General features: G+C 33.5%; 2 protein-coding genes across 2 annotated transcripts; both read left to right on the forward strand.

Moving 5' to 3' along the window:
- The first annotated feature begins 580 nt into the window (after positions 1–580).
- On the forward strand, positions 581–3,820 carry LOC111996132 (S-type anion channel SLAH1). Its single transcript, XM_024028080.2, has 2 exons — positions 581–1,651; positions 3,298–3,820. The coding sequence occupies exons 1-2, from the start codon at positions 773–775 to the stop codon at positions 3,571–3,573; spliced, it is 1,155 nt and encodes a 384-aa protein (XP_023883848.1). The 5' UTR covers positions 581–772; the 3' UTR covers positions 3,574–3,820.
- A 7,475-nt stretch (positions 3,821–11,295) lies between these two features.
- On the forward strand, positions 11,296–12,998 carry LOC136062034 (PI-PLC X domain-containing protein At5g67130-like). Its single transcript, XM_065760613.1, has 4 exons — positions 11,296–11,379; positions 11,852–12,155; positions 12,318–12,541; positions 12,696–12,998. Exons 1-4 carry the CDS (start codon positions 11,308–11,310, stop codon positions 12,801–12,803), a joined length of 708 nt encoding a protein of 235 aa, XP_065616685.1. The 5' UTR covers positions 11,296–11,307; the 3' UTR covers positions 12,804–12,998.
- Positions 12,999–14,453: the final 1,455 nt, after the last annotated feature.

A 14,453-nucleotide genomic window follows, 5' to 3' on the forward strand; every position in this document is an offset into this window, starting at 1 on the left:
GACACCAATTGATCCAAGTTGCTGGTGACACTAATTGGTGTGTGGACGGAGTGATTAGCAGCACAGGAGTTGTCTATGTAACTATGGGGTAGAGTAATTTGAGAGGGACAAAAAGCTCTCAAAATGAGAGGTAAAAATTGGGTAAAGATTATTGGGTTTTTGTGATTTCTTTTGCTATGATTTATAATTGATTTGTTATAATTTTTTTTTTTAATCTGAATATGTGAATTGTTTTGTGGATTTTCCTTGTTGTCCAGATTTGTAAATTGCCCAAATGTTTAGCTAAATGTTTTTCTTGATATTCTTGGGACAACCAGACAAGGGATGATTTAATAATTTTTTTTCATTTTTGGTGTCATGGGTTAGCTTGTAAATTGTTTGGGAGAGGGGGGGCCAAATATATTAATTTTCGAGCCAAAAGTAAATATTTTATGCTAATATATATACTAGGGATTCATTTTTTCAAAGTCTGAGGGGGATGGCCCCCTCAGCCCCTAGGTAGTTCCGTCCCTGGGTCCAACCATCACAGCTGAGAATACCTCTTTATATATATATCAATGCCCATTGACGTAGCCCATGCACTGCATCATTTGATTTGAGTCATATTAAGTATTAACCACTACATTTCTTATTATTTTTTACACTTTCTCTTCTCTCCTCCTCGCTTACTATATAGTTTATGAAATATAAAATAGCCTAGTGTGCATAAACTCCCTCACACTAAAACCATTCACTAAAGTTTCCAATGACTCTAAGTCTCTAATATCCTCCTATGGCAACCCAAGGATCTCAATCTGAGATTGAAGTAGTGGTTGAGGCATCCACAACCTTCACAAACCATAATCAACAAACAGTACTCTCAATCATAATACTGAAACGATTGCTAAACACATTAAACTCAATACTAGCCAAATTTCATGCAGGGTATTTCAGAATAAGCTTATCTCTAGGTAGCCAAGTTTTGTTATGGAAGACACTAAATGGACCAAGCAATGACACCAGTATTCTACGTCACGTGCTGCACATCCTTCATCCAACGCCTTTTCTCGTACTATGGTCTCTGGCTCTGTTTATACTTGTTTTACTATCTCTGCTTTACCTCTTGAAATGCTTGTTTCACTTTAACACAGTGAAGACAGAGTTCTTGCACAACGTAGGGGTCAACTACCTATTCGCTCCATGGATTTCTTGGCTTCTTTTGCTTCAATCTGCACCATTCATAGCTCCAAAAACCTTGCCCTATTTAGTCCTTTGGTGGGTTTTTGTGATTCCTCTGGTGCTGCTTGATGTAAAAATCTATGGCCAATGGTTCACAAAGGGCAAGAGGTTCTTATCAACCGTGGCAAATCCAACTAGCCAATTATCAGTCATCGGAAACTTGGTTGGAGCTCAAGCTGCTGCGTACATGGGGTGGCAAGAAACCTCTATTTTCTTGTTTTCCTTAGGCATAGTGCACTATTTAGTGCTTTTTGTGACTCTTTATCAGCGATATTCGGGTGGGATTCAGCTGCCAGGGATGTTGAATCCGGTCTTCTTTTTGTACTTTGCAGCACCGAGTGTGGCGAGCTTGGCTTGGGAGTCCATAGCTGGGGCTTTTGATATTGTTTCAAAGATGCTATTCTTCCTCTCGCTCTTCCTCTTTACATCTCTGGTATGTATTGGTTGCATTGAAACTTACAGTCATGACAATAGTCAAGTAGTTTGGATGAATCACTTTAGATAGAACTCAACCCCTAAATATATAAATTTTATTTAGAGATATTTTTTAACTTAATTATGTCATCCACTTTTAATAATTGTTCTTTAATTTATCAAATCCTATAATAAACCGTCCAACTAGCTAGTTTGACCAAATTAATTAAATCATAATTCATAAGTTGCTTTTGGAATTGGAATCAGATTTATCAAAGATCACATGCAAGCTTTTAACTCAAACAAGATTTTTAAATTTAGAAATTATAATATTTGCCATATTAATTATGGATATAAATTAAAGAGAAAGTTGATACAACTTTTATAACTTAAAATTTATAAATTGATTGATGCTACAAATGTGATTAGTGGATTTCAATAAGATAATAAATTAATGACTGTTATAATTTTTTTATTTTTTATTTTGAGATTCGAAACACATCAATTTGTAAAAATCAGTTAGTAAAATTTGTAATATATATTTCTAACATCACTCATATATGCTCTTATTGAAAGTGTTTGATGAAAATAAAATTTGCATTGATATCAAATGACTCTTTAATTTTATGACTAGCACGAACCTGCTCCATCCGTTTATGGGTTTAGAAACACATTTTGGAAAGTACTTCTAGAATAATTAGGACTTACTTTCAATCTTAGGTCTTGTTTGGTACACCCACTCAAACAGATGTTTTTAATTTTTAAACAACATTACACGTATTTTCACATACTTTTTCACTCATACGTATTTCTACACATATTTTCAAATATATGTTTTCAGTTTTTAAGTGCATGTACCAAACAATCCCTTAAGCTTCAAAATCACCCTCTCTCTTTCGTGTGAAATGTAGTTCTCAGAACCAGATCGGACCGGGAGGTCGGACCGTGAAAACCGTGAACCGTGATAAAAACCGGTTTTTTAAGCATAAAGAACCGGACATATGTGATAATTCCGTGAACCCCTAAAACCGGGGTTGGACCGTATGAACCAGTCAAGAACCGTGCGGTCCAACCCCTTAGCATTTTTTTTTTTATAAAAACAACTTATCACAATTTTATTCTACTTAATTAAATTATCCATCTCTTACAAGGAATAAAAAAAATTATAATTAAAATCCTTCAAAGATATTCAACTTTACTTCAAAAATTAATCATAAATTTTAATATTTTCATGGTTATTATTTTATTTTATTAACTTTCTTATTTAATTATTAAATATATAAAAATTAATCATAAATTTTAATATTTTCATGGTTATTATTTTATTTTATTAACTTTCTTATTTAATTATTAAATATATGCTTGAAAATCATTAAATTTTCCTCACATATATAGATATATTAGTCAATTTTGCTAGTTTTATAAATTTAATATCTATGTTTAGGCTTTAATTAATTACTAAATTAATTATGACGTCATCACGGTTCGACCTTTGTTTGATCTCGGTTCGACCTCAAAAACCTTGAACCTCTCACTTTTACGGTTCAATGAACGGTCCGCGTCTGAAAACCTTGGTGAAATCCCAAGTAGTCCAATATTGGGAGCTACTCGTAAGTTGCATTCTTTTTCAATGAAACAAGTGAAGTAGAGGTTATGTGTTTTCAGGTCTTCAGGCCCAACCTTTTCAAGAGATCAATGAGAAGATTCAATGTGGCATGGTGGGCTTACTCATTCCCGTTGACTGTCCTTGCTCTAGCTTCCACAGAATATGCGCAAGAAGTGAAAGGGAGCATTGCACACATCCTGATGCTTCTTCTATTGGCAATATCTGTTTTAGTTTTACTTGGTCTTATGGTATTCACTTTGTTCAACACTAAGATGCTCTTATCTGACAACGATCCAATTGTTACTCTGCTTAATCATTTACCAAGAGTAGCGTGACCAAAAGATGTGGATTATAAATCACATTCAAGCTCAATCGTGACACAAAGTTTACACAGTTTAACCCTAGTATCTTGTAAACTTCATTACTTCTAACTCATTTTCTTGATATATGTGGGATATAGTACATCTATTTCTATGTGAGGACCATAAAAGTAGTGATTGTAGAGTGCTAGCTTATGTGCACTTGACACAATATATGTTCTAAAATAACCATGTGTTAGTCCTATGGCAAAATTGTTACTAATAGGTGTCGATCAAAGAAGCTTTTTATTGATTGCAAAATGTTTATATTCACTAGATGCAACATGAACATGACACATGTCCTAAAATGGGTATATGTTAGTCCTATTAAAAAAAAATTGGAAAAAAATGTTACTAATAAGTGTTGATGGGATAAGCTTTTTGTTAGGTATTGATGGTAAAGAGAAAAATGTTTTTGATTTTTTTAGTTATTTATTATTTATTATTTTTACCATTGTTTTTATATTTTTGTTTTCTAAAAATTGTTTTTAAACAAATCTTTTCCAAAAACACATTTTTATTTTGAAAAAAAAAATCATAAAAACAAGTTTTTAATTTAAATCTCAAAAACAATTTTAGAGTAATATTTAGAACAACGTAAATGGTCAAATGTTTTTAGCAACCTCTTAAAAACTCTATGCTAATTTTGCTAAATGGGATAAAGTTTCTGTTAAAACTCTTTTGGGCTCTTGTAGCCCTCTATGGGCTTTCTATAATTCTAGATGGGCGCAACTCAAACTGAATTCTGCACGTATGCCAGGAACTAAATTATGAATCTGAGTATTGTCAAACACCATATGCAAGTCTGAACAAACAAACGTTAACCGGTCCAATATGCATTCCTACAATTCCAAAATTGCTAGTCTGATCAAAATGACTTTAATATTTGGCATCATGTTTTTGTTGAGGATAAATAATATTGCAACACATGCCAGCAATAATTTAAACATCATGTGACAACCTTTTGCGTCAAATTTAACTCAAGAAGTGGACCACTTTTATTAGAAGTTAAACTGGGGAACAATATTTTTCCATTGGTTTAAAATTTCTTTGTGAAAAACTGGTAAGACTTTTACAAAACATCCAAATATAACTAACATAACACAACATTTTCAATCAACGTCCCTAACCACTAACCAGTATGATGGGCAAACAAATTTTTAGTGAAACATATTTAAATATGACATATATATATATATAATTAAAATGTTGATAATTAAAAATTCAATCTGAGAAATTGTAGAAAATATTATATGTAGTATCCGTTTGAGAACAGCTTATTTAGTTGAAACTAAAAACTTTTTGCTGAAAATATAGAAAATATGTTAAAAAATAAGCTGAATAGTACAGTAGGATCTTTGAATAGTATCAAAAAATACAGTGAGACCTATGAATAATAGTAAAAATAAGCTAAAAGTATAGATAAGCTGAATTTTTCATCTCATCCCAAATGAATGTGTAGTTTAATTATAAATATAAAAATTGAAATCAAAAGAATATGAAGGAAATATGAGATATGATTTAATTATAATTTATTTAGTATTGAGTTGATCTAGAACAATATTTCATAAACACAATAGGTTGACTACAGATCCTTTATGTTAGAGCAATAACACTATCTGCAAGAGTTGCATCATTTATAAGTTCCTAAGGCCCTCCAGACCCACTTGAAATAATACTGAACTATCCCCAAATTACAAACACTTAAAAAGTAATTCATAGGATTTCCAATCCGACATTTGAGTAACCATTGTCAACCTGTCTTTGCAAAGAGCTATGCATGTTGGTAAACCCTAAAACCAAAATAGTCTCTTGCACACTCTAATTTTTTGCACTAAGTTTCTTCAAAATTGGCATTATTCGATGATTTGGCATGAATGCAAACATGAACATGCGATGCAAGCATCAAATTAGGGTTTCAAACATAATATTCAAATATACTTATAGATTTTGTAAACTCAAACAAGTTGAATTTATGAAGCAATGTGTTGTAGTTTTCCATCTTATGTTTTACATCAATGTAAATGTTGTATTTTTTTCGTTTTTTTTTTTTTTTTTTTCATTAAATAAGTGGTTACATAAATGTAAAATCCTCAATCTATGTGGAACAATATTACCAATTGAGTCATAATTTTGATAAACTATTTATTCATGCCTATCCGTACACCCAAGGTATCATCGAGATCATGATTTCTTAAAACATTAAAAAACAAAACATCCTTGAACATAAAAGTGTCATGAGTTTAGTTTAATTTAATTTGAATGAATCCTTAGCATAAAATTAGAATGTGTAAAATTTACCTGCAATAACACTTGGCACAAAATCACAGTTAAAAACAGAATTTTAATTTTAACTAAATTTGAAATTCCACTGCTAATATATAATATATCGGATATAGATGGTAAATATTTAATGATAAGATCAAGAATAGAAAACAAAATCATATGGTAAAAGATTAATCCAACAAACAATTATACTGTTAATCAAGTTTTTTTTTTTTTTTTTTAGAAACTTATCTTGTCAATCAAGTTGTGGTGAGGTCCTTCCCTTCTTAACCTTCACCCACCTCCCTGCTTATCCTGCGCCCACCTCACCACCACCACCACCACTACCGCCAATCTCCGATCTTCCCACTATTGGCAACATTCTCTTCTCCTTGATCCGACCTTCCTCATTCTCAGATTTGAGGTAAAATCTGCTCTTTTCTCCACCTTGATTTGGAAAATTATGTGCATTTCAATTCAATTTTAGGTTTCTGGATCGGAAAATTTGAAACAATGAGAACAAAAATCAAAGGCAAAAATTCAATCTTAGTTCTACATATAAGTTCGAATATCAAACATCCAAAACTTTAAGGTTTAGATTATTCAATAGAATTCTTGCTATATAGAAATCTCTAAGTCAAAAATTCAATAGAATTTGAACGGTTTTAGACCCCTTAAAACACAACCAGATTGGGTAGCCTAGATTAATTAGCCAAGTTGTTACTTAGTCAAATTATGCAATTCTAGGTTAAAGCAATCAATTAATCATATCAAGATATAAAGCAGCGGAAAATAAATGAACACAAGATATGATGACCCAGGAAACCACACAGTAAAAACCTAGGGAGGATTTGACCTAGCTATCCTCAAGGTAAACCTGAATCCACTATGCGAAAAAATTGAAGTTCATACAGAAGGACTACAAGCTCCCCGCTTGACTTCCTAATGCTACCCATCAGTAGAACTTACTGACACGACCACGTGCAAGCTCCGAATCCACGGACTCCTTCTTTCTTGAATTCTTCAATCAAGTACAAGCACCCCCGCTTGTGTATCTTTAAGTTCTTGAATCTGCAACTGAATGATTACCAAGTTCTTGACATAATCTTGAATCTTGGAAACCCTAAGTATATGTGAAGGAAAGCTCCTCAATGATCTCACAAGAGATTCACATAAACAGCAATATGAGCAACAAAGACTTAGAGAGGTTTGGGTACAAAACCCTAGATACAAAAGAGACACACTCTTCTCTCTTTCTAAAAGCACTCAAAAACGTGGCTTAAGGTTTCCTTTATATAGTGGGAGAAGTAGATCTGAAACTCGAATCCTTAATGGGCTTAAGCTGCTGTTTGGGCCGACTTAAAATTCTGCAGATACGATTTTCGATCGATCGAGCCTGTTCTTCGATCGATCGAACCAGGTAGAATATGAAGTCTTCTTTCTGCAGCTCGTATGTTCTTGAATCTTGACTTGAATCACCTTGAGCATTGTCTAATAAAACCTATAGACTCTAAGATCTATATCTAGACAAGTTTGTATTCACGATTTGCCAATTGTTCTAAACATTTAGAACCTAACAATCTCCCCCTTTGGCAATTCGTGACAAAACTTCTGTGAGAGTGCTTTTTTTTTCTTAGCACAAGGGCCCAAGTAGAGATAAGGATCCCGGGCCCAAATACTTGTTATTTTGGTGGACTGGGCTTGATTCACCGCAGCTAAATGGGGCTGATTACGAACCAAGTTGTGCGCAAGTCATATAAAGCTCCTCAAGATGAAAAATGCAATTCCTCTTAGTACCCTGGGGCGTACTGTCATGGGATCCCGGGCATACTGTTGTGGGATCCCGGATCCCGGGCAGACTGTCGTGGGATCCCGGGCATACTGTCGTGGGATCCCGAGGCATATTAGGCCTATAAGAACCCAGAATCTCTGGTTCTCTGAGCTATATGATCTTTTCCATATTTATTATGTAATAGAGCTTTGTCTTTTCCCTTTTTCTCTATGGGTGCTACATAAAAAAAAACAAAACACACTACACATATCTTCAAATAATTGTTAGTTTCTTAGATTAGGACATACATTTTAATACATATACATATATGTAAATGAGTTTCATGAGGATGATTCTGCCACGAGGATCCTGGCCCCAATTCTCACAGACTTGGTGCTTTTGCACAAGACTTGTGGGATTTGGAACTCAAGTCCGAGTGGCTTTGCTTGAGCTTTGCCTTCCAAGATAGTTAGATGAGGAGGATTTTAGCAAGAAACAGTAAAGGAAGACAATGCAATAAAGAAATGCACGAAATAATTGTTAGAGATCCTCAAATCAATAATGAGGTATTTCATTATTTTCTTGATTGTGGATATGCTCACTAAGACGTGATACAAGGTTCAACTAAGTTCAAAAATTACAGACTTTGATAGCTATTCAAGCTTCCAAGACTTGCAAAGTTTGAATTTGTTGAATCCGAGTATGTGCTATAGTGGCAGTCTCTGGGATACCGGGAGCGGTTCCTCTGTTTTCTTTTGTTTTTACAGAGCTTTTCCTATAGTTCTATATTCACATGATACAAGGTTCAACTAAGTTCAAAAGTTACAGACTTTGATAGCTATTCAAGCTTCCAAGACTTGCAAAGTTTGAATTTGTTGAATCCAAGCATATGCTATAGTGGCTGTCTCTGGGATACCGGGAGCGGTTCCTCTGTTTTTCTTGAGTTTTACAGAGTAATCTTAACGATTCCCTCTGCCTTTCTATTGTTGCATCATGCCTTCTTTTATAGCACAGATCGAGCTCTAGGGTACTGGTGATTTCTCCCTTTTGCCCCTTAGAGTTTGTCCCGTGCCTGGTTGCTTCAGGATTATGTCTTTTCCTTTTCTTCATAGTTTCTTTCTTTTTGTTGCGATGAGATGAAAGTCTCCCAGCTAGCTTCCTATTTCCAGATTTTCCCGTTGGTTGACCTGAGGCGCTTTGGCTTTTCTTGCTCCAGCTTTCCCAGCTTTTCCCAGTTGTACTTTCTTTGTCTTTTTCTTCAAATGGTTGGAACCAAAGCCCTGCGTTTTGCTTTGTACTTCCACTGCATGTCTGGGTTATTAGGTCCACGTGCCTTTTGTCTCTTTTCTCTCTTCAAATCTGCTTTAATTCACTTTAGCTGTGCTGCACGTCCTGAGGATCCCGAGCCTCTGGCAGCCTCTGGGGATCCCGTCCCAGCTCTTTCACTGGAATTTGCTGGACTTTTTAATGGCCTTTTTTGCTGGAAATCTGAACATATATAAGGCCTTGATGTTGATTCTTCTTGCTGCACGAATTGGGCCTTCTTTATTTTTTTATGGAGTGGGCTTTATTGTGAAATTTTGGACCTCAACAAAATTTTTATTATTATTTTATAATAATGTATATTATTTGCAAGTTTTTATTCAAAAATTTCACACTTGGCCCCTCTTTAGTTGAAAATCAGCCCCCAAAAAACCCAAAAATTAAGGCCATTTAACTCATATCTGTGGCTGACGAACCCTCTTCCAAAACGAAAATAAAAATCATCTTTTGAAAAAAGAAATTATTTATAAAAAAAAAAAAAGCACACAAATGACTTATGTATTTCAATTATATGTGTTTATGACAATTTGGTGATTGGCTTACTTGGGATTTAAAATTTTGGTTATACTACAATGTTGTCTAGCTCCACCTAAAAGATTATCTAGATTTTTTTTTCCCACAATGCGCAAAAGACTTTACAATTGAGTATCATTATTGATTTTAGATTTTTTTTTACACTCCAATAACATGTAATTTATACATTTTAAATATAAAACCTTGATTAAAAATTGTCAAAGAATGCAAGTTTTAATTAATTCAACAAATAAAATCTCTCACTGTTAAATAAGAGACAATATTAAAGGACTTAGATTCAAATCTCATTTACACATAAAAAAAAAAATGGAAAAAAAAGAGAGAGTCTACCAGGAAAACAAAAATTTCACAATTTTTTTTATAACACCTTTGTTTTGAATTATGGTACCTCTGAGTATAATATTTTATTTGTTTATTTTGACCTATGGCAAATTGATATCTTATCTTGTGAAAATGTTGTGAGATTTCGGTTTGTTCACATAAGAACTTAAACAAAGAAATCAGTTGGTATCATGGGCTTATGGAAGAAAACAACTATCATTGAAAAAATCATAGCTTTCAAATCCTATTTTATCTATAAAAGAATATTTAAAGAATATTAATTGCCACTAATATAATTTAAAGGATACTTACACATGACATTTAAAAAATAAAATACTTGTCTTGAATTATATAAAATTGACTTGATGATAAAATCTCTTATTTACAAGAAAATAGTATACATGTGTGTGCTGGGGGGTGGGGGGGTCCGCTACTGTTTGTGATCAGTGTCATGACTCATCACCTAAAGGCTAAAGCACATATCATCCCCGGATTAGCAACAATGTTTTGTTAATTTATTCTGCATATGTGTGACAAAGTTTTACTTTTGATAGTACCATATTGTCTCCACGGGCTGATGGAAGAGTCATGAATCCATCCAAGCATTCTTGGAAGTGACTTGTTGCTTTGCCTCTCTCAAGCGTGTTTGAACTAGGGCTACTGTGTCCAGAACCCTCTTAAATTTAATTATTTAGCTTTAGTGGGAAAACTGAAAAGGATGGTCCATGTAGACTAGAAGAGGGAGAAGCATTCTTACGAAAGTCCTTACCATTAAAATTAAGATGAAACAAATAAAGAATATTGTAGAGAAACAAAAGCATGAAGGAGAAAGAGAGAACATGATAAAATATGTGGTTCTACTTTGATGGCTTACATCCATAATATAAAGCCTTAAATAACTACATATTTGAGATATGAGTGAACTGTGAAATACATGATACAAAAAACCCTCGTAGGCTTCTATAACAAAACTATCACCACTCCCTACATCTGTGCAGCCAAGGACAATAAATCTTGCTAGTAGTAACATAGAGTTTGTAATTCGAAAATGTATATTTTTTGTAGGTTCTCATATTGGNTTTTATAATTCATAGCTATAGGTTTTAACCTTTTGGAAACAGAATACTTTTATATATATATATATAAATAATTGATAATTATAATGGGAAAAGAGAATTTGAATAAAGTACCAATTGAAGTATAAGGCAAGATTTCTATTTAAATCTAACGTTAACCAATGTTCGTTTTTTAAGGGATTCACTGATTTCTAGAATTATGAGGGAAAACAGAAAGGTCACCCCTAGTGTGTGTGTGTGTGTTTTTTTTTTTGGATAATTTGAAAGTAGAGACACCCTTAGCGTTAACATGGCTTTGTTGTTGCTTCTAGGAAAGGAAATGTACCATTTAATTTCAATCCAAATTGATTTCAATATCTTTGTACCATTTGGAAATGAACTATTCTATTTTATTTTTCCTAGAATGGAGTTCGAGGGTTGATGCTTGATACTTACAACTTCAAGGACGATATTTGGTTGTGTCATGGCCAATGTAGCGACGTTACAGCTTTTGTAAGTGTGCAATATTAATGGTAACCACATATACATTTAGAAAGAATAGAGTTTATCTCAAAATAGATTTGGAGGAAAACTTGTCCCATTTACTACATGGCTATTGAAATGATTGTCCACGTGTACTTTTAGTCACATTATGGATGGTCTTATGAATCACCCATAATGGATTGAAAGAAATTCCTCCAAACCAATTTGGACTAGGGATAAAAATTGTCCATTTAGAGATATGAGTTAAGCTAGCTTGAATCTTCATCATTCTTAAGAACATTGTATAAGTTGAGGTAGCTTGCATCATCGTAATGCTTAATTTCCAAGATTTTCTGTAGTCCATATGGCAACGAACTTTCAATGGATTAAAAATTGAATCTAAAATTTTCTTTTCTAGTTTCAGAAAAATCTATTAATTTTTATTTATCATTAATTGCACATAATTTAAAACAAGTCATTGTTATAAAATCTGATTTACCAGCAACCAGCCATTAATGTTCTGCAAGAGATTAAAATCTTTCTTGAAGCAAACCCATCGGAGATAATCACCATTATCCTTGAAGACCATGTTACATCAACAAATGGCCTAACTAAAGTGTTTGATGCCGCTGGCCTAAGGAAATTCTGGTTTCCATCAAGTCGAATGCCAGGACATGGTAAAGATTGGCCAACAGTTGACAATATGGTGAATAAAAATCAGCGCTTAGTAGTTTTCACTTCAAACCAAACTAAGGAGGCATCTGAAGGGATTGCCTATCAGTGGAAATACACAGTAGAAAACCAATGTAAGTCTTGTTATGCTCCACCTATTTTATAGTGTATATATATTGGACTAAGAATAGTTTACATCATGTAATAGTTTTATGGTTTAATGAACATTGTTTGATTCTCTCATAGTTGAGAATTTGGGTTTAAATCTCCCTCTCTCCATTTATTGTGCACTATAGACGGGAATGGTGGTATGATAGATGGCTTGTGCCCAAACCGCTCCGAATCGCCTCCCATGAACACAACCTCGAGGTCACTAGTTGTAGTGAACTATTTCCGGAGTGCTCCAAATATAATTGAAGCTTGCAAAGATAATTCAGCTCCGCTACTTAGCATGCTGGATACGTGTTATAAAGCAGCGGGTAATCGGTGGCCTAATTTCATTGCTGTAGATTTCTACGAGGTATGGTATTTTGCATGACAAAGCCAATAGCCTAAGAACATGATTTTGTTTTTTTTGTCTTCTTTTTCCTTCTCTTTTAATAACTTTTTGGGGGTGATAAGAGTGAGATAAAAACTCAGCAGATATATAATAGTATTGTATATGAACATTTCAGAGGAGTGCTGGTGATGGAGCGTCAGCTATCAAAAGAAGAAGCCATCTGGTCAAGCTGAAGCTATTGTCAAAGTGGAAGAACAGAGCAACAGAGGAAGTCCAGCTGTAGCAGAGCAGAGCAAAACATGTAGTTAGTTACTATATGCGACTTGTAGTTTTTAGTTAGAATATTGTATATGTGTTCACATGTGCCAACTATTGTTAGTAATACACGTGCCAAGAATTGTTAGTATTTAGTTAGCATAATTCGTGGGAGTTAGTTAGAGTTAGTGGCTGGTTTCAGTGTGCATCAGTGTATATATAGATTGGCTTTGTAATTCCAATTAAAGGTAGGAGAAAATGAGGAAAAATAAAAAGTTTTACACAACAGAATACAAATTTCCAAACCTTTTATTCCACGTTCTAAGATTCAAACTACCGAATATTTGCTTACCCATCTTGTGTTTATAAAAAATGACAAATTATTTTACATATTTCCTTAGCCCAATATAGTAAATTTATCCAAATATTTGAGGGACATATTATATCATCCGACCTACTCCACATACTTGATCAGGCATTTCTTGCCTCAAATATCATTATTAACAAAGTACTAATCCACTAAATCAATTTAATAGAATACATGTATAAATAAAAGTAGGACATGGTTGAGCATTAATTGTTGCCTTGAAGCTTACGATTATCAAAGAAATAGGGCATCGACTCTGTTCAAGTGCACTTAATGTGGGCCGACACACAACTAGCTAACTCTCCTATCACCTAATACTATTACAAGACTTAGGGTTCGTTTAAATTTAAGAGAGATACGTGTTAGTTTTTATAATTTTTTTTTTTATAATTGTTAGATGTATATAGAAAGTTTTTTTATTTAAAAATATATTAAAATTTGAAGTTATTGTACTTACTAAGAAATAGCTTATACCACACTTTAAAGAAAAATAATTATTCCTCATTTTAAAGAATAGCTATTCATAAGGAATGTCTATTCCTTGTAATAAAAACATAATCAAATTAAAAAATAACTAACTCATAGAAATAATTATTACATTACAGTGCTTATTACAATCTACCAAACATGCCCTTAACTTTTTCCCAATCACATGGTTTACAAGTCAATTTATCCAGCCATCATTCACTGAACACAGAGAAAACCTGTGTGTTCACCGACAATCTTTTCTTTAATAAGTATCAAAGATACCAATGATATATGATATAGAGCATAGAATGCAAACACGTGGTCCTATGTTTTGGATAAAACTAGAAACTGGGTTTTAGAATCTAGGGGCTTAGGATTAAAGAACCATCCATCCAGCTTCTTCGGAAAGGGGATAAGTGGTCTAATGTTGTGTCGCAAAAATTATTGTATTAAAACCTTGATTTGATTAGAATATTGTACTAATAAAGCGACAAACATTAGATTAAGAGAGAGGGAAACAGCTGCAACACATACAAAAAGAGGTTTCACATAGATTTTCTCATTGACTAACAAAGGAGTAAATTAGCTTAGTTTTAATATTGCAAATAAAGACATTATTTTGCTTTTGACCAAAATTAAGTGGCAAATAATCCAATAAAAAAGTGTCCATATATGAGTGCAATTCCCTGGGTTATGAGGGGTAATGATGCTAGAATGCCGGTGCCATTAAGGTTTCACTCTTTGACCGCGGTCCGACAAAGATTGACCTAATACGCAAACTTTAGGGAAGACAATATAGCTAGGTCGGTTAATAATAAGGTTCTTTTTCTCACCTACCCTTGT

Source organism: Quercus suber, unplaced genomic scaffold (genome assembly GCF_002906115.3).
Source record: "Quercus suber isolate HL8 unplaced genomic scaffold, Cork oak 2.0 scaffold_374, whole genome shotgun sequence".
Classification (NCBI taxonomy): domain Eukaryota; kingdom Viridiplantae; phylum Streptophyta; class Magnoliopsida; order Fagales; family Fagaceae; genus Quercus; species Quercus suber.

Coding starts and splice junctions, on each gene's coding strand:
- LOC111996132 (XM_024028080.2), top strand. CDS start 773: ATGGCAACCCAAGGATCTCAATCTGAGATTGAAGTAGTGGTTGAGGCA. Junction 1,652..3,297: donor TCTTCCTCTTTACATCTCTG/GTATGTATTGGT, acceptor ATGTGTTTTCAG/GTCTTCAGGCCCAACCTTTT.
- LOC136062034 (XM_065760613.1), top strand. CDS start 11,308: ATGCTTGATACTTACAACTTCAAGGACGATATTTGGTTGTGTCATGGC. Junction 11,380..11,851: donor GTAGCGACGTTACAGCTTTT/GTAAGTGTGCAA, acceptor CTGATTTACCAG/CAACCAGCCATTAATGTTCT. Junction 12,542..12,695: donor TTGCTGTAGATTTCTACGAG/GTATGGTATTTT, acceptor TGAACATTTCAG/AGGAGTGCTGGTGATGGAGC.